Source organism: Lemur catta, chromosome 7 (assembly GCF_020740605.2).
Source record: "Lemur catta isolate mLemCat1 chromosome 7, mLemCat1.pri, whole genome shotgun sequence".
In the NCBI taxonomy this organism is placed as follows: Eukaryota; Metazoa; Chordata; class Mammalia; order Primates; family Lemuridae; genus Lemur; species Lemur catta.
This window is the reverse complement of record NC_059134.1, coordinates 40,751,692-40,774,341: the sequence shown is the minus strand read 5'-3', so window position 1 is coordinate 40,774,341 and position 22,650 is coordinate 40,751,692. Positions and strand designations below refer to the sequence as shown.

Here is a 22,650-nt window from a genome sequence, read left to right as displayed (position 1 = left end):
TAGTGGTCTTCAGAACGAAGGGTAAGTTTTCCCTGTTGGCTTTGGAGAAAGGCCATCTATTATAGTTATAGTCTTATGTGGGGACAGCTATGGACTTCCCAGTTTTCAGGTGAGGGTGACTCATAGGAGCTAACAGTGGCATCTCTCGGGCTGCAGTTCCATGCCCAGGTGGCTCGTCGGCCAGGCCTGTTACTGCTACTTTCACTGCTGTCGATGTTGGGCACCCTTCTCCTCCGCTCCTCCCACAGTTAACCAAAGAGGAAGCAAAGGAACTAGGAAGGCTGGTGTGTGTGGGCGCATGTGTTTCCTCTTGGTGATCCTAACCACTCATTTACATAATAAATGTGGTCACAGCCAATCAGAGACAAAAGTTTATCACAAATTTGTTCTCTCTATCAATGAATTGGGGTTTAAGAAGTAGGCATGGAATTACAGGGACCTTTGGTGATGGAGACAAACTCACCCTGTTTATTTGTTTGCTTGGTCATTTATTCATTCATTTATTCATTCTTGGTCAGCAGCTCAGACTCACGGCATTGCAAAGGGTGAGTCGTCGGACATCCAGCTGCTGATTGATACTTTAACCAGTGTTGTCATTACCATCAGCATCAAAACCATTGATTGAAATCTCAGGACTAAGCCAAAAATTAGGAGTTTTAATACATCACCCAGGAGCAGACACAGTCCCTGCCCTCAGGTGCCTTTTTACTTATTTGGGAAGGCAGATGGTGACCAAGTGGTGGTTTACTTAACTCTCTCCCAATAGACTGTTAGCCCCTAAGGGACACAGACTGAACAGACAAGGTGGTGAAGAAAATGGGTTTTGTAGTGAGACAAAATTGAGTGGAGTCCCAGCTCTGCCATTCACCAGCTGTGTGACTTGGAAATGTTACAAAATCTCATAGCACTCAGCTCCGCATCTGTGGCATAGGACTAATCAATTGTCCCTATCCTACAGAGGAGTTAGGAAGATTCAGTGAGACAGTGTGTGCAGAAGGCACTTTTCATTGTGCCTAGACACTCAATACAAATTCGGCAAGTGTTGAAGGAATGAGTAACCTTTGCACCCAGACCATGCCTGCCACAGAGACAACTGGGATGCGTGTTATGCTTCTAGGCTGACCCAGTGTTATTGCCGAAACGCCCTTCATTTCACATCCTCCTGCTCTGTCTCCACCTCACCTGTGCCGGCCTCGGCTGTTTCTCTGAATTCAGCAGTTCTGCACTATCCCCTGTGTTATTGTCACCCATCGATAATGCTTCTCTTTTGAGGAATTTGGTAGAAATTCCTTCTCTCTGTCCCTTGGGCTGCTCCTAGACTTCTGGGATCAAGACAACTTGTGTCTTCATTTGTTCCCTCATTTTAATCCTAGAGTCTAGAAGGTTCTATCACCTACAAGGTCCCCTTTCCTATTCTCTCAGGGGTTTACTGGGTTCTCATAGGAATAGGACTCCTGATATTTCAGACTCGTTGATGCATGAATCATAAAACTTACTCAAGCTCATTCAGGCGAAGGGCAGGGCTGTTGAAAGATATCACTGATAGATTCATAGGCACAGGAAGAGAGATACACAATAGAGCTCAAAGGAACCAGAGCTGGGAACCTTTGAGAAACAAAAGGGTCCCATAGAGTCTTCAGGGTCTTTTCCTGCCCTCCCTTTGCTCTTTTAAACAGTTTACCTTTCCCATGGGTCAGCCTGGTTGCCAGCCCCAAACCGTACCGAGGAGCCCTCATAGCCTTCACTGGCTCTTGGCAGTTCCTGAGTTTCTTAGATTGAACTACCAAGAGAGGCATATGGTTGCTTGCTGGCCTGATGGGGTGGCCCTTGGTTACGACTGGCACCGAGGCGGGTAGGAGGGGGTCATGTGTAAGAAATGCTGCTCCCTCGGAGATAGTGTCAGAAATACCTGGCTGTGGGTGTGATCTCCCAGAACTGGACTCGCTGGGCCTTGGGGAAGATGTCACTGAGGCCCTGTCAACCAGGGTCCTGGCTGGGAACAGATGGCGCTCTCAAAATAGTTTAACCAGCAGGATTTAATGAAGAAACTACCATGGTTCCTCGTAGTTCCCAGGGGATTGGTTCCAGGACCCCCTGCAGATATCCAAATCTATGATGCTCAAATCCCTTATATAAAATGGTGTAGTATTTGCATGTAACCTGTGCACATCCTCCTTTATACCTGAAATCATCTCTGGATTTTTTATAATACCTAATATGATGTAAATGCTATGTAGACAATTATACTATATTTTTAAAAAAATTTAGTATTGTATTGTTACTTTCTATTTTTTGTTCTCTCAAGTATTTTCCATTCGTGGTTGTGGAACTCACAGATCCAGAAAGCTGACTGTATTTACGGAGAGTTAAGGGAGCCAACAAGTTATGGGAAAGCACCTAGGGACATGCGACAGCAGGGAGCTGTGTCCATCCTAGGCCTGTGGGGCAGGGGTCAGAGCTGTAGCTTCAGAGAAACTCAGCCAAAGCCAGAACTGCGGCACCCAGAGAAGGGGCGGGAAGTGAATAAATGATCTGGTCCCTCTCTTTCTACCTACCCATTGGTGGCTCCCGTCAGAAGCCAGAGGACATGAGAGCTCAGATGATGTGGTCCCTAGAAGCCAACCTTCCATAGAAGCCAGCCTCCCGGGACACAGAGCAGGGCAGAGAAGAGTGGAGAATGGATCTGGAAGGCACAAGGAGAACACCCAGTGCAGGAGCTGTGAGGCCGGAGCCAGGCCTTGGCACCCAGGTGGGGTTCAGGGAGCAGAGAAGAAAGGTGAAGGCTCCCCCAGCCAGTAGTGACAGGTGATGACTGTAGAGGGAAGCAGGGCACATTTCCATGACAGCCATGTAACTGACATGTGTGGGGTAGAGATTGACCTGTTTTGGTTGAGCATAAGGGAAGGTCTGAGAGAAGAGGTTGGAAGAATTTTGGGAGGAAGCCCATGGATATGCCAGTGTGTCATTTCACCAGTCCTAAGATGTTACTGAAGGTGTTAGAGTAGTGATATGTTCAAAAGAGTATCCAGAGCAAAAATAGACTTCTCATTCCACATATAAATAATGAAGGAAATCCATGTTTACACATTCTATAGGCTCAGAATATTAGCTAATACAATAGGCAAGGGATCCAAATGGCCCCTACTATTTTGTTTTCGACCCTGGCATTATCACAGCTCTTGCAGGTTGTAGATAATGCCTCTCACGGAGTGTTAATATGTGAATAAATTAAGCCTCGCCAGGGCACTCCCAAAGATGGTGTAAACAATTGTTTTGCAGGGTGGGCTTCAAGGACACCTGTGCCATCATCAGCATTAGCATCACTTGGGCTGGTGGTAAAATGCATCTCCAAGCCCCATCTGAGCGTATCCCTGTTGTGAAGCCCAGGAATGTGCATTTTTAACGCGGACCAAGTTGCTCCTAATACAAAGTGAATGTTGAGAGCTATTGATTTAAGGAGACTTGGATGATTTCTGCAGTGGCTGTCAAGGCAGGGGCTTAATTCCATCCGAGACTGATCAATGAGAATCTGATGAGGATCTGGCCCAGGTTCTCAGCTTAGAGTCATATTAGAATCACCTGGGGGACCTTTAAACCATCCTGATACTGGGGGGGAGGGGAGGGCTCTTTTTATTATTATCGATTATTTTGATTTAATAGGTCTGGGTGAGGCCTGAGGGTATGTTTTTAAAGCTTCCAGGTGGTTCTGATATGCAGCCAGGCCTAAGAACCTCTGATCTTGTCTGAAGTCGGAAAGTGGAAAAAATGAGAAACGGAGACTTCCCAATTTAACTGACTTCTCTGAATTGTGTAGCGCATAGTTGGTGCTAAGAATGATTTCTCTGGAAAAGAAAGCGGAGTACAGAGGGGAAAACAGGCTCCTGTGAGTAATGGGGAAGGAAACCAAAGAGCAGGATGATGTAACCTGAGAAGGTACTGCGGTCTGGAAAGGTCTTAAAGGAGTCAGCTCGCTCACTTAGGCTCCCAGAAGGAGCCTGAAACTCAGAGGAGTCCCCGAGGAGTTTGTTTGCCCCAGTGGCCTCCCCTCTGGGCTTTCTTGCCTGCATTTCTTGCCAGTGTAGAGTTGGTGCATTTTTTAAATCCTCCCCACTCTTTATTTTTATTTTTTTCCAGTTTTCAAGAAAAAGAAAAGTCTGAAATGGAAGCAAAGCACTCTTTCATTCTTTCCTTTGTGCCATCGTCTTCTGACTTAGAGAACTCTTCAGCGTTTGTCCTTGTATCCCAGGGTTCCCAGACATCGAGGGCGTGCCCAGCCCTAGCGGAGCTGGAACCAGCACCTCCTTCCCGCAGGCAGGAAGGTGTGTGAGTGGCGCTGGGAGCCCAGAGGAAGGGTGATTCACGGGGGGAGGAAGGCAGAGGGGACCAGGAAGCGTCCCCTAGTGCCAAAGGGTCATTCAGGAAATGAAAGGCTCTGCATTTCTTTTTCCTAAAAAGAAGAAAGAAAAAAGAAAGCAAGAAAAATTAGCAGCCTTCTAATTTTTCTAAAGCTGTTTCTATTCCCAAGGGAATAAAGAATATTTTAGAAGCCAGGAAGGGAGGAATTTTTCCCTTCTTAAATGGGTGGGTCAGAATTTTGTTTATTTCTTCCCCGAGAGCTGAAAGCCCTTGTGGTTTTTTCCTTCTCAAATGTCCTTAATCTGCTGTTGTGGCCCCACCGGCCTCCCCCTTCTTTGTTGAAAGGCAGCTCTTTCCCTTGCTGGGTATTTTCCATGGTAAGTAGGTTCTCCTAGGACTTACCCGGGCCTCAGATCTAGTTCATTCTACCGTGTGTGACTGGGCAGAGGACCTTTAAGCACCGTCCAGCTCTGATAAGATTATCTGATGTTCCGATTGTCAGCTGCACTCATGATTCCTTGTAAGGAGGGGCTCTCTGACCCACCTGGTGATGGCAGCAGGAGTGATAGCATCTCTTTTGTATCCAGTGTCCGTGTGTGTGTGTGTGTGTGTGTGTGTGTGTGTGCGCGCGCGCGCGCGCACCTGTATCATAGTTCATATAGCAGGAACAAAATTGGAACACGGACTGTTCACCTCATCCTATTATTTAACTCTTGTTGAAAAATAAAACAAACCCCAAAGGAAGTAGCCTCTTTGTCCCCAGAGAGTCAGATAGGAGCTCACTAGGTCGGCTCCTGATGACAGGATCTTGTCTGAATCATCTCCTGCATGTGCTTATCTAGTCTCAGCTTAAAATTCTCCAAGGGAAGGAAACTCCACCCTCCCCATGGTGAGTCATTGTGGAGTTTAACCACCACCTTGGTGACCCTTCATTAGGACCACCTTTTCCATGGTGCACATTGTGGAGCAGAACTAGGGACAGCCAGTTCGTGCTGGAGCCCCATCCGCAAGTCGGAGGAACGCCTACATGCACCAGAAGGTTACTGTGGAGGTCAAATGAGATCATTCTTTCAACAAATACCAGTTGCTTCCTGCTGTGCCGGGCCATCACACTAGGTGCAGGACCACAGATAATTGGGCACTGGCCCGTGTCCTTCAATTCAGTGGTCAGACAGGTAGACAAACACACAGTCTCGGCACACACTCGCCAGACTCCTCTGCTTTTTGTCTGTGGTGGTCGGCCTGCTGAACTCCACCGCCCACATGTGTCCCACCCTCCTGGAGGCAGTCTCCACTCATACCAGCTGCTGTCATCTGCAGGGCCACAGCTGTCCCCTCCACCTGCAGCTGCTGATGGACTATTCCTTCTCCCCCTCCCCTTGGTCTTACTCTGTATTCCCCTCCCCTTGGTCTTACTCTGTACCTGCACTGCTCAGTCGCTTCCCATCAGCAGTGCTGCAGCCCTTGGCCCCTGTTCACGTGGACTCTATGGTCAGGTACTTCAATCTGTTTGCAGTGACAAGGCTCCTGCAATTCACACCTACCACACATAAGCCGGTGCTTTCTCTGCTCCTGTCCCTGGACTGCAGATCCTTGCTGGGGGTACAGTAAGTACAAAAACTCAAACCCTGGCCTCGGCAGAGCTGGCCCTGCCCATTAACCCTGGCTGATTTCCACGGGGCCTTCCTTTCTTTTCAACAGCCTTTCTTTCCCCTTTTGCAAATTCCCTGGCACAGTGACCTCAGGAGGCTGAAGACCTTCCTTGCTCTCCCTATGCTCTGGGCCCCCAGCCAGCATGGCAGGGAAGCTGACCACCACTTCCTGCAAAATTGCCAACACCAGCCCCTCATCCACCCTCCTCTGTTCCATGCTGCCATCATGATCACCAGCATACTAATCAGCAATACGTACCTAGAACCCGCCATATGCAGAGTCTCTGCTATGACTTAGGCAGACAAGAAGTACAAGAGATGATCCCAGCCCTAGTGAGAGGCCGGTGTCTGCAAAACTACAAGGGGCAAGTGCACAGGAGTCCACTCCCTGCACACGCAGTTCCCCACTTGATAACTCTTTCCTCTTGACTTTCAAGTCTCCTGCTGTGTGTGCGTGTGCGGGTGTGTGTGCACGCTCTTAAATACCAATCTTAGTAACATTATGAGCCTCTCCTCCTTCCCAACCACCCCTCAGTCATCCCTGTCCTCTGCAGAGCCCCCTTGCACTCCTGCCCATCCATTCTGTCATCCTCTGCCTCCTCTCAGGCTACTCCCACCCATCGCCTCATGGCTCAGTCCCCTGACTGGTCCTGGAGGGCTTGGCTGGGACAGCCGGGTTCTGAGTCTCCTGGCCCTGTGGGATTCTCTGTCCCATCAAACACTTGTACAGGCTTGATGCTGGGAAGGGAGTTAAAGGAACTCCCTTATACCCACCATGTCTCTGAGCTGTCTCAGAAAAAGTGCTTGTGAAGATGGTGTGATTCTAGCCCTAGAGGGTTTGAGAAAAGAGTGGGTAGAAGGAGACCAAAAAAGGCATGCAGGAGGCTGGTGAGCAGCGTTGGTGCTGATGGGCTCAGAGCTTCATGCGTGTGTTCCCTGAGGGTCACCTCAGGAAGCAGCTCCTCCCTCCTCAGGGACAAACTCCCCATGGCAAGTTTGCACCGGGTGACTCTGGCCCCTGAGGTCGGTGTGGATTTTACAGCCCAGAAGTCCCCAGAGATGGGGCTCTGCTCATTGGCTCTCTTGTTCCTCCAGCCTGTTGCCTTCAGATCATTCCCCCGAGGTGCGCTCAAGCCTGAAGTCACTGGCCCCGAGGTGCTCCCCTGTGCAGACTCAAGCAGCCCCAACCTCCCAACATGCCCTTTGCCTTGGATAGGAAGACAATCTCTGCTTCTCCTTGCAATTCCTGTCCTTTAAGCTAAGGTTCCATTCCTCTCCTGCCTTTACCTAAAGCCTTCTCCAACGAGAGGCACCATGGCTGCAGTCTTCTCTCACCCACATCCAGTCCCCTCCGCTGGCTGTCCTCCTTGCTGAGCGCTCTGTCACTACCCATCTCTGATCACCAGAGGCCTTGGCCCAGTCTCCTTCCTCCCCTTTCCTCTGCCACAGGTGGCACCCAGTGTTGGTCGTCTTCTAGCCAAAGCCTTCTCCTCCCTTGACTTTTGACATGACACGAGACCGATTCTCCTCACAGCCCCTTCTGTGTCTCCCAGGTCACTCCTCGTCCTCCTTGTCTCTCGCAGTGGCTGCTCTGTGGCTCTCAGCGTTCCCTTCCTCATTCAGAGGCCTGGGCTGCTACTGGCTTGTGGTTGGGAGCTTTGAAATCAGAGAAGCCAGGCTTAAGCCTTGGCTCTTCCACGTACTTGCTGGATGACTTTGTACCTGCCATTTGTCTGAGTTTCAGTTTTCCCACTTCTAAAACGGAGACGGTAGTAATGCCTGCCTCGTAGGGTATGTGAAGAGTAAATAGGATCCTATGCTGTTGCCAAATTTTATTCTGACCCCTGTCGTCCTTTCGAATGAAGCTCCACTTTTCCCCACTCAGAGTCCTGTTTCCACAGGCTGCTTGTTTCTGTGCTAAGCCTTTGGGTGGAGATCTTGCTGAGGTTTCACTGGCCTTGCTGTTTCACTAAGTCTGTCAAAATCTTCCAGTTCCACTTCAGATCCTGTTTCCTCCAAGAGTCTTCCCCGATGTGCTCCCTGTGCCCTTCCTGCCTCTGAAATGCTATTGCTCTTTTCTGTTCTACCGTGTACAGCCGTTGATGTAAACTGCATTGTACTGCAGTTTTCTCCCGATTTTCTATTTAACTTTCTATGTATCTGTGTCTTGTTTCCATAAATAGATGATGACTTTCTTGACGTGAAGGCCTATTTTGAGGCATATAAAACAGTGATTAAGAACACTGGCCGGGCACCAGTGGGTAATCCTAGCACTCTGGGAGGTGGAAGCGGGAAGATCACTTGAGGTCAGAAGTTCAAGACCAGTCTAAGCAAGAGGGAGATCCCGTCTCTACTAAAAATAGAAAAATTAGCTGGGTGTGTTGGCATGTACCTGTAGCCTCAGTCGGGAGGCTGAGGTAGGAGGATCGCTGGAGCCCAGGAGTTTGAGATTGCTGTGAGCTATGAAGATGCCACTGCACTGTGGGGCTGGACTTCCTGAGTTGACACTTGGTTCTGTTACATATTATGTGTGACCTTGGGCAAGTTACCTAATCTTGATGTGCCTCAGTTTCCTCACCTCTCAAAAGATGATAATAATAGTACATAGTTGTTGTGAGTTTGAATGAAGAATAGTTAGTTCAGCCACTTACTGATTTAAATCATGTAAAACTCTTCGTGTCTCGCATGTAGCCCTTGATAAATGTTGAGTGTTGTTGTTAATATCATTTCCAACGTTTCCTCTTACGGTGCTAGTCATACATAATATATGTTTAATAAATATTGTTGAATGGGTCAATATATCCCCTTCAGGACTCCTTTTCAATTTTCCATTCTTCTTTTTTTCCCTCACATGCATTTTATCATGAAAATTCAAAGTTTCCCTATATTTAATTCTGAAACAAAAAAGAAACCCCTTTCATTTAAATAGCTTTTACTGTCTGGCATGAGGAAACAGACCAGCTCGTTGAGAGAAACAATTTCTTTCTTTGTACCAAATTTGAAAAGGAATTTATTATAAGATTATTTATGGGGCAGGAGGCTAGTGGAGTGGGGAGAACTCATTGTCTGAAACCTACTTAACATGTTGAGATTAGAAAAAAAAGTTTCCATTAAGTACAGGAACTGTATCAAATGACATCGGCAGCCCAGGGGGACTAGGTCAGCTGGGAGGTGGATTAGACAGAGAGCTTTGTGTGTTCCCCTCCATCTAGAGACTCCACTGGGAAACCAAAGGGTGAGATTGGTGGTGTGTGCAAAAGGGCAGGGGTGGTACAGAAATTGTAATGGAAAAGAGCCTCTGACATCATAAGTACATGTCTGTAGGGAGCTGTGTTGTCAGTAATTTACTGTAATTGCAATAACCAGATCCTTAAACTATGTCTGTAGAGAGCATGGAAAAACACATGTTCCTTTAAGTGACAGTGTATCCAAGAATATACTAAGACTCTTTTAATCAAATAGTATTACTGTGTTTAATACAGTTTCCCAGGCATGAAGTATTTTAGTCACACAAACACACACATCCACACTATGGCATCCCTTCAGAAAATGAGAGCCTACCAAGACATCCTGGGCTGTTTTGTAGAGTTATGTGAACGTGATAACGATGGGGAGCTGGTGTGTTTTCTTTAGATTTTTCAGATGAGTTTTCAACAAAGGCTATTAAAACTTTAGTCATCTTGGGATCAGCATAAAGTTTTGCAAGGCCATGACCAGACAAGATAGCCTAGAGCGCCTGCCACTCCCACAGGCCCTGGTGGTGGGGCAGCCCTGCGTAGGTCCCCGCAGCTCTCTCCAGCACCCAGCCCACAGCTGACTGGGCAGACGTGGGCGTTTGACTCGAGGACAGCTGTTTCACAGGCTTATCTTAACGTGGCCTGATACGAAACGATGAGCTGGGTAAATCAGATTCTGTCCCTTGAGCACTTGATGTAGGAAATTAGGTAACAAAATATATGAAAATTGAAGATTGATGACACAGCAAGTGGCAAGAGAGGCCCTGCTGGTCCACATGCAAGCTCCAGCTATGATGGAACAGAGACCATGACTGAGAAGAAGCCATGAAATAGAGAACAGCTACACAAAAAGAAGTAGGCGAAGAAGACAGGTGGGAGAGAGGGAGAAAATCTGACAGGTCCACTGTGGCTCTCTTTCATTAATGGTAGTCATGAGTGTCTAATTAGTCTCACCCACAGACTCTTCCTGCCAGAATTCCCTAGGGCTTTCTGGAATCCACTTCCAGCATTGCCAAGCTATACTGCCATCCCTAGATCTTTGTGGAGCCTGTTGCTTCAGCTTTTCTTGGGGTTCCATGCTTTGTATCCTTCCAATGAACTCATCATTTCAACACAAATGAGTCTTCATTCATTGACAATAGACGGTCTTAAGGAATATGGTCCAGATTCAGTTAAGTAATACAGTGGGGTCCCTTTCCTGTCTGACTCCACTCTGTGGAGTGTGAGCGGGGAGGAGGCTGCTTTTACAGTTTTCCTCCAAGAACGTTTGCTGTGCTTGGGTGCTCACTGTCCTCTGCTGGCTTTGCTGGCGTAGAGAAGATGAAGGGAGTAGCCAGGTGAGGCTCTGAGAGGAGCAGCCCTTCCTGTGGACCAGCTAACTGACCAGTTTCTAAGGGTCATAGGACCCGAAGACTAAGTTAGTGGCTTAGCAGCCATGTGCCCTTGGCAAAGGCAAAAAGGAGGTATGAGGACCAGCCTGTATACGCCTCCTTTATCCTTTTCCTTTCCATCCTGTCAACATCAGAAAGGGCAGATGTCACCTTCCCTCCCTGAAACCTTAAGGAGCTTTATTTATTCCATGACACAGAGAGAAAAGATTATAGACAGTGCAGTATTTTGTTCTACTCTCTGCCCTGCAGTTTGGGGGTGACCAGCTCACAGTCCTGGTTTCTCTCTAACAGCAGGATACTGTGTTTGTCTCTTATACACACATATTCTCTCATTCGTTTTTCTCCCTTTATTTCTTCTTTTCTCCTCCACTTTTCTTCTCCTGCCTCTCTCTTTTGCTTCCTTCCCCTTCCTTGTCTGAGAGTCCCTTTTCTCTGCTCATGTTCCAGGCCTGCCATCTATCCCTGTAGCACTGTTTCACCCCTGGGTGGCCCTGGGGCTGAAGACACACTAGCATGTCCCCCTATACTCTGCTGGAGGACTACCAGTTCAGAAACCATGCCCAGACTTCCCCTGGAAGGAATGAAGGCACTGCATCAGGTTAAATGTCGGCAAAACACAGACAAAATGTAACCATGGAGAAATATGTGTCTTAAAATTCTGACCTTATACCCAAGACTCTATGGATCTTGGCTCTGCCATGTCCTGACCTTATGATCCAGAAATGAGGCTGATATTTCCTTGGGATATAGTAATATATTTTAGCTATAAGAGAGCAGAGACAGAAGCTTTACAAAATGAGCTTCTTATCTCTGTCCTACAGATGTGGTGTGAGTGGAGAGCATCTGGGATCATTGCTCTTTCTCAGACAGGGGGAAGCATGGAGTGGCTGAGCAGGATCAGCCTATAGGTTAGCCCATGAGGCTTCGGCAGGTATTCCTGCTTCATACGCATTGCCGTTGGGTCACCGTTTGCTCACCCATTGCCCTCACAACCCTACACGCACATGCGTGAGTGCCTGCGCTTGCCATTGCAGAGCTGTAGAAGTGCACCACGGGGTTCCCCTCAGGCAAGGGGGTCAGCACAATCCTCATGGCCTTGATGCCCCTGGGGGTTTATTTGATGGGTTTGCTAAGTAGCACCAATTCTAGGGAGTCAATTAGAAAGAATTTACTGATTTTATTAAATTAGTTTGGAGTTTTTTGTTTGTTTCCTTTTGAAAGTAACACATGTCAATAATTTATGGGTTGATATGAGTAGGGGAGATATAAGGAGAGAAATAAGAAAATAGAGGAAAATATATCACTTGCATCCCCAGGAATCAAAAAAACACCGTTAAGGGAGTAGGAATGACGGTTACTGGAGGCTGGGAAGGGTAGCGGGGAGGTGGTATAAAGTGGGGATGGTTAATGGGTGCAAAAATGTAGTTAGGTAGTTAGATAGAATGAACAATATTTGATATCATAACAAAGTGATTATAATTCACAATAAGTTAGTATATACTTTAAAATAACTAAAAGAATGGAATTGGAATGTTCTTAACACAAGGAAATGATAAATGCCTGAGGTGTTGGATACCCCAATTACCCTGATTTGATTAATTCACATTGTATGCTTGTATCAAAACATCACATGTACCCTATAAAGATATACAATTTTTATGTACCCAAAACTAAAAATTAAAAAAACACTGTTGACATTTCATATATTTCCTTCCAAAACTTTTTTCTTGCATATTTTAGGCTTTTCTTAAAAATAAATTGTGATCGTTTAATTTTATATCTTTCCTTTTCCTTTCAACATTATAGCATATATTACTATTTCCCCATCATTACAAACCCTTCATAATTACAAGTGCTTTATAATGGTTTTGAGGTATTTCTTTGATGGCTATAACATTTCCCTGTTTTTGAAAATGTGGATTGGTTCAACCTCCTGCTGCTATAAATACTGCCATGAGAAGCATCTCGGAGCATAACGACTGACAAGAGTGCCTTGAGTAGTATGTGTCAGAGCTTGGGCTCGGTCCTGTGGGGAATATACACGGTCCCTGGTGTCAAGGAATTTACAATCTAGGTTGGGAGACAAAAACATAGTTCTAGGCTAATCCTGTGCTCTTTCCTTTTGTCTTTTCAGATTATTAATAGTAAAGTGAAAATATACATTATCCTGTTGAACTAGGGGGGAAAAAGCAGAACCAAGAAGGGATGTATATATTGATTATAATTGGCATGTAGCACATATCTAAATTGATTAACACACAAAATGAATTTTTAATAATAGCAAATGTCAGGAGGAGATGAAATTCAAACAGGAGTTAGTCTAGCTTGAATTTTAGCTTTGCCTGCTAAGTATCTAAACATGGACACCAAACTATACATTTTCTTCCATTTGATTGAAATGCTCTGATTAGAGTTGATTGGTTTTCATATATCCCCAAATGTGTAAATATTCATTAAGAATGTGTGCATTAAATTGCAGCCAACATCGGCGGCTGATTACCTATGTTACATTTCCGATTTTTATGGTCCTGCTGAGATCTATTCTCCCCTTGTTTTCAAGTTTACAATTACTCTGAATCTCCTGGAAAAATATTCCAAAGAAGAGCTATGAAGTTCACAAAACTACAGCAGATTAAGAAAGAATGCCATGCTGGTGGGGTGTGTGTGAGTGGTGCATGCTCCTGCAGAGCAGGGCTGGGGTACACAGGGAGTAAACTAGGAAACAGCTATTTGAAAGATGCTTTCCAACACCAGGGTCGTTGGATATTAGAATGATATGTGCAATGTGCGTGCACCAGAGAACCAAGTCCTTCCAAACCCAAGTGTTAGAAATTATAGAGGAACGGGGACTTTTCTCGGGTCTTGGCAGGATGATTCACGTGCTCTGTCCCTGCTGTTAACAGGGCTGCCTCTCACCACTTGTTCTCTTCTTTCAGATCGATGACCCCAAAAGCACCCTTGAGGAGGTGGCTAACGAGGCTGAGGCCGTCACCTCGGTGAACAGTCTGGGAAGCAAGCAAGCCTTGAACACAGATTACCTTGACTCTGGTTACCAAAGAGGACAGCTGTACCCATTCCCCCTTAGTGGTGATTTCCAGGTGGCTACATTCGCTCTCACAAATTCAGCTCCGATGACCCCGTCCTTTCAGGAGCGATGGTACATGAATCTCAACAGCCTAATGGACCGGGCCTTGAGCCCACAGTGTGGCAATGGGGAAGATCTATATATCATCACAGGCGCCGTACCCTCAGACCACAAAGTCAAAGACAGAGTGACGGTCCCTGAGTTGGTGTGGCTGGCGGCCTGTTGTGCTGTCCCTGGAGGAGGCTGGGCCATGGGCTTTGTCAAGCACACCCGGGACAGTGACATCATAGAAGATGTGATGGTGAAAGATCTTGAGGAACTGCTTCCATTTAACCTTCAGCTGTTCCAGAACAACTGTGGAGAAACTGAGCAAGACACAGAGAAAATGAAAAAAATCCTGGAAATGGTTAACCAAGTCCAGGATGAGGAGCGAAGGGTGCAGTCTCAAGAGCGCTCTATTCCCTTCTCCAGCACCAGGAGCAAGAGGTCTGCTCTGTTGCCTCCAGAGGCATCCGAGGGAACCAGTAGCTTTTTGGGAAAACTCGTGGGCTTCATTGCTACCCCATTCAGCAAGCTTTTCCAGTTAATTTATTACCTTGTGGTAGCAATCCTGAAGTACATTGTCTATTTCCTGTGGTTTGTTACCAAGCAGGTGATTAACAGCATAGAAAGTTGCCTTTACCGCCTGGGCTCAGCCACCATCTCATACTTTATGGCCATTGGGGAAGAGTTGGTGAGCATACCCTGGAAGGTGCTCAAGGTCATGGCCAAGGTCACCAGGGCCGTTCTCCGGATCCTTTGTTGTCTGCTGAAGGCCGTTTGCCGCATTCTGGGCATCCCTGTCCGAGTCCTCGTGGATGTGGCCACTTTCCCCGTGTACACTGTGGGTGCTGTTCCAATTGTGTGCAAGGACATTGCAGTGGGCCTTGGTGGCACCATGTCTCTGCTCTTTGACACTGTTTTTGGCACCATGGGTGGCCTATTTCAGGTGGTTTTTAGTATCTGCAAGCGGTTTGGCTACAAGGTTACTTTTGAAAATTCTGGGGAATTATAGGACTCTAAAAGCTAATCGTGTATAGTCAGTGAATTTGAAAGCTAGAGTATTTTGTCTTTACAGTGGGTTTCTGTTCCTTGTCAGTTGTCATTATATTTTGGCCTTTGGTGGGGGTGTTTGCTTGTTTTTGCAAAGGAAGATGGCGCCATTTAGACTTGACACAAGAGAAATGCTCAGGGTGAGACTAAGTGTACCGATCTGTTGTGTACCTCCAGTCCTATGTGCACACTTGCAAGCCACTAATAACTTCAGTTATGTGCTCTGACACACATGACCACCTGATATGCTCTGGTATTCATTTGTGATTAAAAATCACAGGGGAGGGAAGAATTAGAAGACAACTTTTAACCAAAGGGTTTCTGAGAAAAGGAGAATGGAATCTTGTTCCTCCTTATTACTCTTTGAGACTTCAGGCAAAACAGATAAAAATATCCACAGCCAATTTCTTGGCATTTTCTTCCCTTTCTTCCCAGCTCAACTGACCTTGGTGAAGAGCAGACGATGCTTCTCTCCTGAAATAAATTCCTTAGAGATATAGCATTTGCTGTATCTCTTAGCTTTCCATGGTTCCCAAGGACATGTAAGGTTTTATTTTTCTCCAAAGTTGAATTTTGCTGTGTTTTTCTTGTAGGTAATGTTAGTGATGAGCATTTTATAAAATCATATTAAGGCAATGATAAGCACTTTATGCCAAATGTGGCATAACAAAGTTTGTAAGGGCAAAGATTATTTGCCCCTCCAATGGTATAAAACAGTCCTCTCAGGTATAGAGAACAAAAGGGGGACAGTACTGCTCTTAGTAGGTGCTGTAGATCCAAGGACATCTTCAGCCAAGCTTGGATTAACTTGACATATATTAAATCTCTGGCAGGTGAGAAACATACTAGATCTTTCTAATTCATCAAGTAAGTATCTAATACAGTAAAATGCTCTGACTTATGTCCCTAAATTATTGTTTTAGTATAACTATATAGAAAAGAGCCACAAAATAAAAATTAAAATTATTCTGTCTCTGGAAAAATATATTGATAAATATTTAAGAATTATTATCTCTTAGGAAATTATTTTTATAACGTGTTTCAGGCTATAGAACATAACTCCCCCACCGATGCAAGTTGAATTTGAGAGCTCATTCACAATTTTTTGATCGAGCATTTGTCATTTTAAATCTTGCACTAAAAATGGTAACAAGAAGGACCAAACTTTGCTCTGCTTTCCACAGCTGGGATGGAATCATCTGGATTTTTCTGAGGGTTTTAAAGAGTTGCTGCAAGGTAGGAAAGAGCCAGGCGTGAAATACTGAGGTTGGGGGTACAGCCCATGGTTATCAGAAACATAGATGCAAAAATCTGGGGTCTAGAAAAGCAACAAGGAGAAAATGATGTGTCGACCGTTTATATGGGGTTGGTGGATAAGAAACGTGAGTGTAGCGAGAGTTACATTTTGCAGAAAAATAGTTGACTTGCACCCGGAGCAGCCAGCAAGCTGCCATTCTGATCAATTTGGGGTGCAAGGTTGGAGAATATGAGCATCAGACTGGTCCGTGTAGTGAGATATGCACTCAGTTGATCTCAGAATCTTAAAGTAGTATTTTTACCAACACTTCTCTTGGCGAGCATAGAAATCTGTAGTTGGACGTCCCTTCGTTTCAGCAGCACGAAGGTAAATGGAAGGGTGAGAGTTTGCCGTGATACTGATCAGTCAAGAATCCAGCTGGATAAAGGAAGGGAATCTTAGAAGTGACCATTGGGATAGTCTGACCAAACTCTCATTTGGTAAGGAACCTGAGGCACAGGGGGCAGTAAGATTGCCCTCGGTTTCCCGGCTAGCTGAGGGCAGATTGAGAGCCAAGGTCATTTGCGTGTGTCCCATCACACTTGGAATGTCAGGTACAGGGAGTGTGTGCCATTTTTTAGCTGCCTCCCTGGACCATGGCAGGATTTTCTCATCCATCAAACAGACTCCAGGCCCTGACTAATCAATTGAATCTGGCATGTGTGATAAATAATTAGCTGTCCACAAACAGCATCATGCCTACTGCACCCTATGGAACCTTTATTCCCTTGTGGCACATATTTGCATACTGAAAGGCCCAAAGTGGGCATCCATGGCAGCTTGAGCCCCTTAGCACTGAGCAGGGAGCACAGCATCCAAACGGCTTCTTGAGAATCATTTGGAAATGCCTTCTTATTCATGTCCAGTTGTTTAGTGTCTGTTTATTCTTGTGTGACCTCTTGAAATCTGGGAAGGGCCAGTAAAGCAAAAAGTACCCTTAAGGTTAGGTGGCTGAGACCCTCTGCTCTGGAGAGCTAGTGTTTGCTGTGACTCTGGTTCACAGGAACTGTCTGCATTGGGCCTGAAGCCCCCACAGGTGGCTGGACTGCTGGCCTGTTCCCAGCGAGCTACTTTGGGGTTTGGAGTGGGAGTTTGGTTGATGAATCCCAGCTCTGGCTTAAATATTTTGCTGTGGCTCTGTTGTGTTCTTGGACCCTGGGGGAGGTCAGCCAAGTCTTCATCATTATGGAGCTGACTTTCTAGTCTGCGATCAGCTATGCCTTTGGACATTTCTCTTCTCCATTGTGCCTTTTGATTGTTGGCTTCTCATTCAGCATCAGCCTTTCACCGAAATGCAGACTAGGGAGTTGGGAGATGGAACCAAAGTGAAGCACTCTTCATCCATTCAATCATTTATTCATCCTCAAACATGTATTTATTTGGACATCAACGTTGCAGAGACGAACAATGCATGGATCTCATCTTTGAGGATTTTAAAATCTGGTAGAGAGAACGATACTTTTAACACATGATGGTAAGTGCTGTAGCCAAGGTACTAGCAGCAGCACACTCCCGGAGCACAGGAGGAAAAACCACAAAACCACGGAACTTAGGGAAGCCTTTACAGAGGGTGTGACAAAGTCAATTTGACATTTTCAAGCTATGTACAATGCTGTGCACCTTGCAGATGCTAAATAAAGTAATTATTGACAACTCATTAGCAGTTCTGTAAAATCTCTAAAAGGGGAGAATCCTAATGGTTGGAATGAGGGTTGGGGATTATCTGTGATTTTTTTTCCCCCATTTCCTTCTTGATCCACATTAACTCAAGCAGTTTCCAGTCACATCTGTCACAACTGTTCATTTTTTTTAAATTGTGAGGCATACATGACAAAACAGAAGTTTGGGTCAGTGAAACAGGCCTTAGAACTATTTTTCTTTTCTTTTCTTTTCCTTTCTTTTTTTCTTTTTTTTGAGACAGGTTCTTGCTCTGTCTGCCAGGCTAGAATGCAGTGGCATTGTCATAGCTCACTGCAACCTCAAACTCCTGGGCTCAGTTGATCCTCCTGCCTCAGCCTCCCAAAGTGCTGGGATTACAGGTGTGAGCCACCATGCCTGGCCAGAACTAATTTTCATTGTTATTTTTCTGAAAAGCCATTTGGGACACTAAGTGTTTTTATGTGTCCTTCATAAATAAGCACCAAAGGCTTATTGCTTCACTAAGTCTGAATCACACAGACAGTTATAGAAATAGGCTTATTTATTTGTTGATTCATTAGGAAGCTCCCACAGTGTGGGAGATAACAAGCAGTCTCTGAAGGGGGCCTGCCCTCTCTGTGCCCTTGGGTAGGGCGCCCCCTCTGGGCTGGAGGTGGCAGTCATTCTTGGCTGCCTTTCCAGTGTGGGCGGGGTCCTGTGTGTGTGTCTTGCTCAGCAGTTTGCCTAAGCTCACCATACAATACATGTTTTCCAAACGTTATACTATAAGCAATATAGTGTGGACTGCTTAACTTTCATAAATGGGTTCTCAGACTTCTCATTGTCTCTCTTTGTAAGTATTTTTCCCCAGGTCATAGATCGATTTTTGAGAACTACACTCCCAGTTTTTAAGCTTAAATTTCACCAAAGAAAGTGCTTATAACCACTTGTCACTTATTATCCACAGTGAGATGCCTAGTGGTTAGAACCCATGCTACCGAGTCAAAATGATGTAGGCTCAAATCTCAGCTTCCCTGCTTACTAACTTGTGATCTTGGGCCAGTTACCTCGGCTTCCTTATCTATAAAATGGGGCTAATTGTTAGTACCAACAACCTTAGAGGGTTGTTACGAGCATTAAGTGAGTTAATGAATATAAAGCATTCATTACCATGCCTGGCATATGGTAAGCGCTCAGTAAATGTTCATTGTTGCTGCTGTATCTCTTGTTAGCAATAATATCCATACATCTTGGATGAAATTGGCTGAAAGTTGCCTTAGAGGTCAGGATGTTTCTAGACCAAAGCTGGAGAACCAGGGTCAAAGTATGGTCGGGGGTCTAAGTAACGAATGAAAATGAAGAAAGCCAGAGCCTCATCCGTGGTGTCAACGAATCTGAAGGTGCAGGTGAGTATTGGAACTGGAGGCTCAAAAGAGGAGGGTCAGAAAACAGGAACTAACACATTTCTAGAACAATTTGGGGAAGGATACATGAGACTTTCTGGCCTCTGGAGTACAGAGGCATTTTTCCTGCAGGCCCCCACCTTGCTGAGTCCATGGTCATAACAAATTCAGCTTCCCAAGAACCCTATTACTTCAATGAGTAAACTAGACAGAGAACGTACATTTTACCTGCTGGAAGGATGATGGCCCTCACTGTCAATAGTTGTTCTTTTTTATTCTTCAGTCTCTTGTGAGTTATGGCATTATGAATTAGTCCCCAAAAGATTAATTGATCCTGGAGTATTGATAAAGTGAATTTCTGGACCACTGTAGTTGACCCCTAGGCCCTGTTCTAGAAGGATCACCCATCTTTCCCTCATCAACACACACTCACTAGGTACAGTCTCCAAGAGGCTGTGTCTCTTCCTCAGTGCCATCTTTGGGTTGTCTCATCCCACCTGCAGCACCTACCTCCAAAGCAGATGCCGGCAACATGCGTGGACTTTGGAAGCTTGAGTATGATATAAAATTGCACAGTATCTCTGCAGATTGCATACTAATATACAATTTTTAAAATGAGATTAATTTTATAGAGAAGAAACCAGGCTAATCAAATGAGTCAAAAGATAATTTTGGCAAGAAATTATGAAAATTATAAGGAGTCTCAGCTTGGCCTATTTAATGGGTCACCCAAACACAAATATTTAAAAAGTCACACAAGCAAATGCTTAGAGCTCATGGACTTAGCTCCTGAATCACTCTTTTCATTGGTAAAGGGTGGCCTCCTCCTGGCCTCTCTGCTAGGCTTCCTTTCACCTCCTTTCTGCCTCCCACTCCAATGTGATGCACGTACCCCGTGCTTTCTGGGCTTTTAAACCCTGATCCTGCAGAGCTATTCTTGCCCTTTTATCTTGATATAATTACACCTCCAGAAAGACCATTTTTCCAACCCAAAACCCCGTTTCTTATCAACAGCTGCCCAGGAAGCCCCAGCCAGGATGGTCTTGCCCCATGAACACCATAAACAACCAGAAGTCTCCTCATCAAGGTATAGAAACTTCCAAATGTAACAACGGGGCTTTGGCCAATACAACCACCCAAAGTTAAACTTACATGATTTTAAAAGTATTTTTAAAAACCTACAATACTTAATGAGAATAAATACAATAATTTGATGGTGGGGTGGGATGGGTGGGGTGATGGCTAAAGGTGTCACAAACCAGTTCTCATTAAGAGTCTCACATGTGTCTGTAAGCCCTTCCTAAATACAAGCATGTTTTGGATACTTCTTGCCTATCTGAAGTTTATTGACTTCCTTTTCATCTGAAGATGGCATACCCATCGATCGAAAGCCCTAGAGTTTGCAGAAGTACTTTCACCTACAAGGATTCATCTGATCTTTCCAAACATTGCATAGACTAGAGTATGGACAGGCACACTCACAGTCATCTAGACCTTGACAGTAGGAGTCCCGGGCTCCTTTCCTCTTCCCATAGGAAGTGTTTGACTCTCTTTTGTTTAGGAAAAGGCACACTCACTAAGATGAACCAATGTTGAGTAAAACACAGATTTTTTTTTAACTTTATACGTGCAAAGAGAAGTTCCACTCAAGAAGTATTGATCACTATTACTTCAATTTGAAACGTCACTATCTAAAACTTCAAGAAAAGTCAGCGTTATAGGAGAGGCTATGGCCTAATGAGAGCTTCCAGAATTTCTGGTGTCTTTGGTAGGAAAAAGGAGCTTGAGATCAAATTTGAAATGAATTATGCACTAAAGTGCTTCTATAAAGAGCTATGGTATAGGGTTTTGATTTTTTGTTTTGTCTGTTTGTTTCTAAGTTGTACTTTGGATTCTGTAGTCCTGGGCTCAAGTTTTAGTCCTATGACACTTTTGGGAAAGTCTCCAAGCCTTTGTGAGCTTTAATTTCTATAAAATATGGATAATAAAAATACTGACTCGGTAGGGTTTTTGTAAGGATCAAATGAAATAATATGCTTTGTAAATCATAAAGTATCATAGAAATATAAAGATTCATTATTACAAGGCTCTAGAGTTCTTTCTTTAAAGATTAGTGCATAATTCATTTTTTGAAAGGTGAGTAGATATGAATGAAAATTAGTTATATAGAAAGCATAAATGGCTGAGCCAAAAATTGTACATGTTGGCCATTATGCCTTGGGAACTTAAGGTCCTCAGAGTTCTGCCTCTTCTCTATCCTTAAGTCCTACTTTCTTAAAATCCAATCAATCCCATCGTCAGTAGACTACTCCACACAGCTCAGGCCCATTTCCTTTCCTCCTGGATGAGTCAGCTGAGCCCCTGGAATTATAGGCATTGAAATAAAAGACACCATATGAGTCATATAACAGCCGAACAAGACACAAGTGTGAGAGAGTGAAAAGTCACAGGTGAGTCTCTGAGGAACCGGCAAAAGCCACTCAGACCTCCCTTGGCAGCCTGCAAACTGAAGGCCAGCTCAGGTCTGCCACTGAGCCACCTGCCCCCAAGAACACCAGACAGAAGCTCCCAGATTAAGTTCCTGGAGGTTGTACCAAGGGCGTGTTTCTACAACATAGTTGCTGATTAGGCATATCCAGGTGTATCGGGTTCACTACATTTAGAAGTAAATTTCCAGGGAAGTGGAAGTCCCAGCAGTGAGGAACTGGCAGGCTGGTATAAAGGGGGAGGGTGCTCCTGGGACAGGGGAAACCTGAGTTTCCTTCCTGTGAGTTACTGCACCTTTTCTGGATGTCATCGTTGGTATAATATATTTGCAAAATAAGAAGAAAGGAATGATCTCCAGGGCCTTCTCAAATTGTAAGTAATAAAACCTTGCTTTCCAACAAGTATTTTCATATTACTGGGTCACAGAGATTCTCATCAAGTTTTATCAACTTATCTATGTAGACAACCTGAGAGCATTTAAGAAATGGTAATGGTCCTGGCTCCCAGTTAATTGTCTCAGTAGCCTGAGGTGTTGCCAGAAATCTCACCACTTGGCGCGGTTCCTGTAGGCTATGAAAACACAAACAGTCTGAGGAGAGTTAGTGCATTGTCCCAATACTAGCAACTTAGAGTAAATGATCTTATGAAATCCTTCCCACTAGCTAGGAACAATTCCTACACACAAGCAATTGTTTTGGTAGGTAACAGGTGTGGTGGGAATGCTGTTCTGAGTCAGGAGGTGCCCGTCTTAGACTGGCTTCCTGTGGGAGACGGGAGCCTTACCGAAGGTGAGCCCTTTATTGTAAGATCTGGGGACAAAGCGAGAGGCACTCTAAGATCTTAAAAGTGGGGCCAAAACATTGCTGTCTAAATGTCCAACGTGAGATCAGTCCATAATGGATCAAAGAAATAACAAGGCTGGTTGGGCTGGTTGGGCTGATTGTACTTATAACCAGTAGTGTGCTGGTCCATGTTGAACAACCAGCTTTCTAGGGGGAAAAAAGTGCCCTGGT

General features: G+C 45.1%; 1 protein-coding gene across 1 annotated transcript in view; it reads left to right on the top strand.

The window, feature by feature from the left end:
- Positions 1-17,766, top strand: part of ENDOD1 (endonuclease domain containing 1) — a 29,891-nt gene extending 12,125 nt beyond the window's left edge. Inside the window, exon 2 of the mRNA XM_045557095.1 lies at positions 13,572-17,766. Within this exon, the coding sequence (XP_045413051.1) occupies positions 13,572-14,774 (1,203 nt within the window). The 3' untranslated portion in view covers positions 14,775-17,766. The remainder of the gene's footprint in view (positions 1-13,571) is intronic.
- The last annotated feature ends 4,884 nt before the right edge of the window (positions 17,767-22,650 follow it).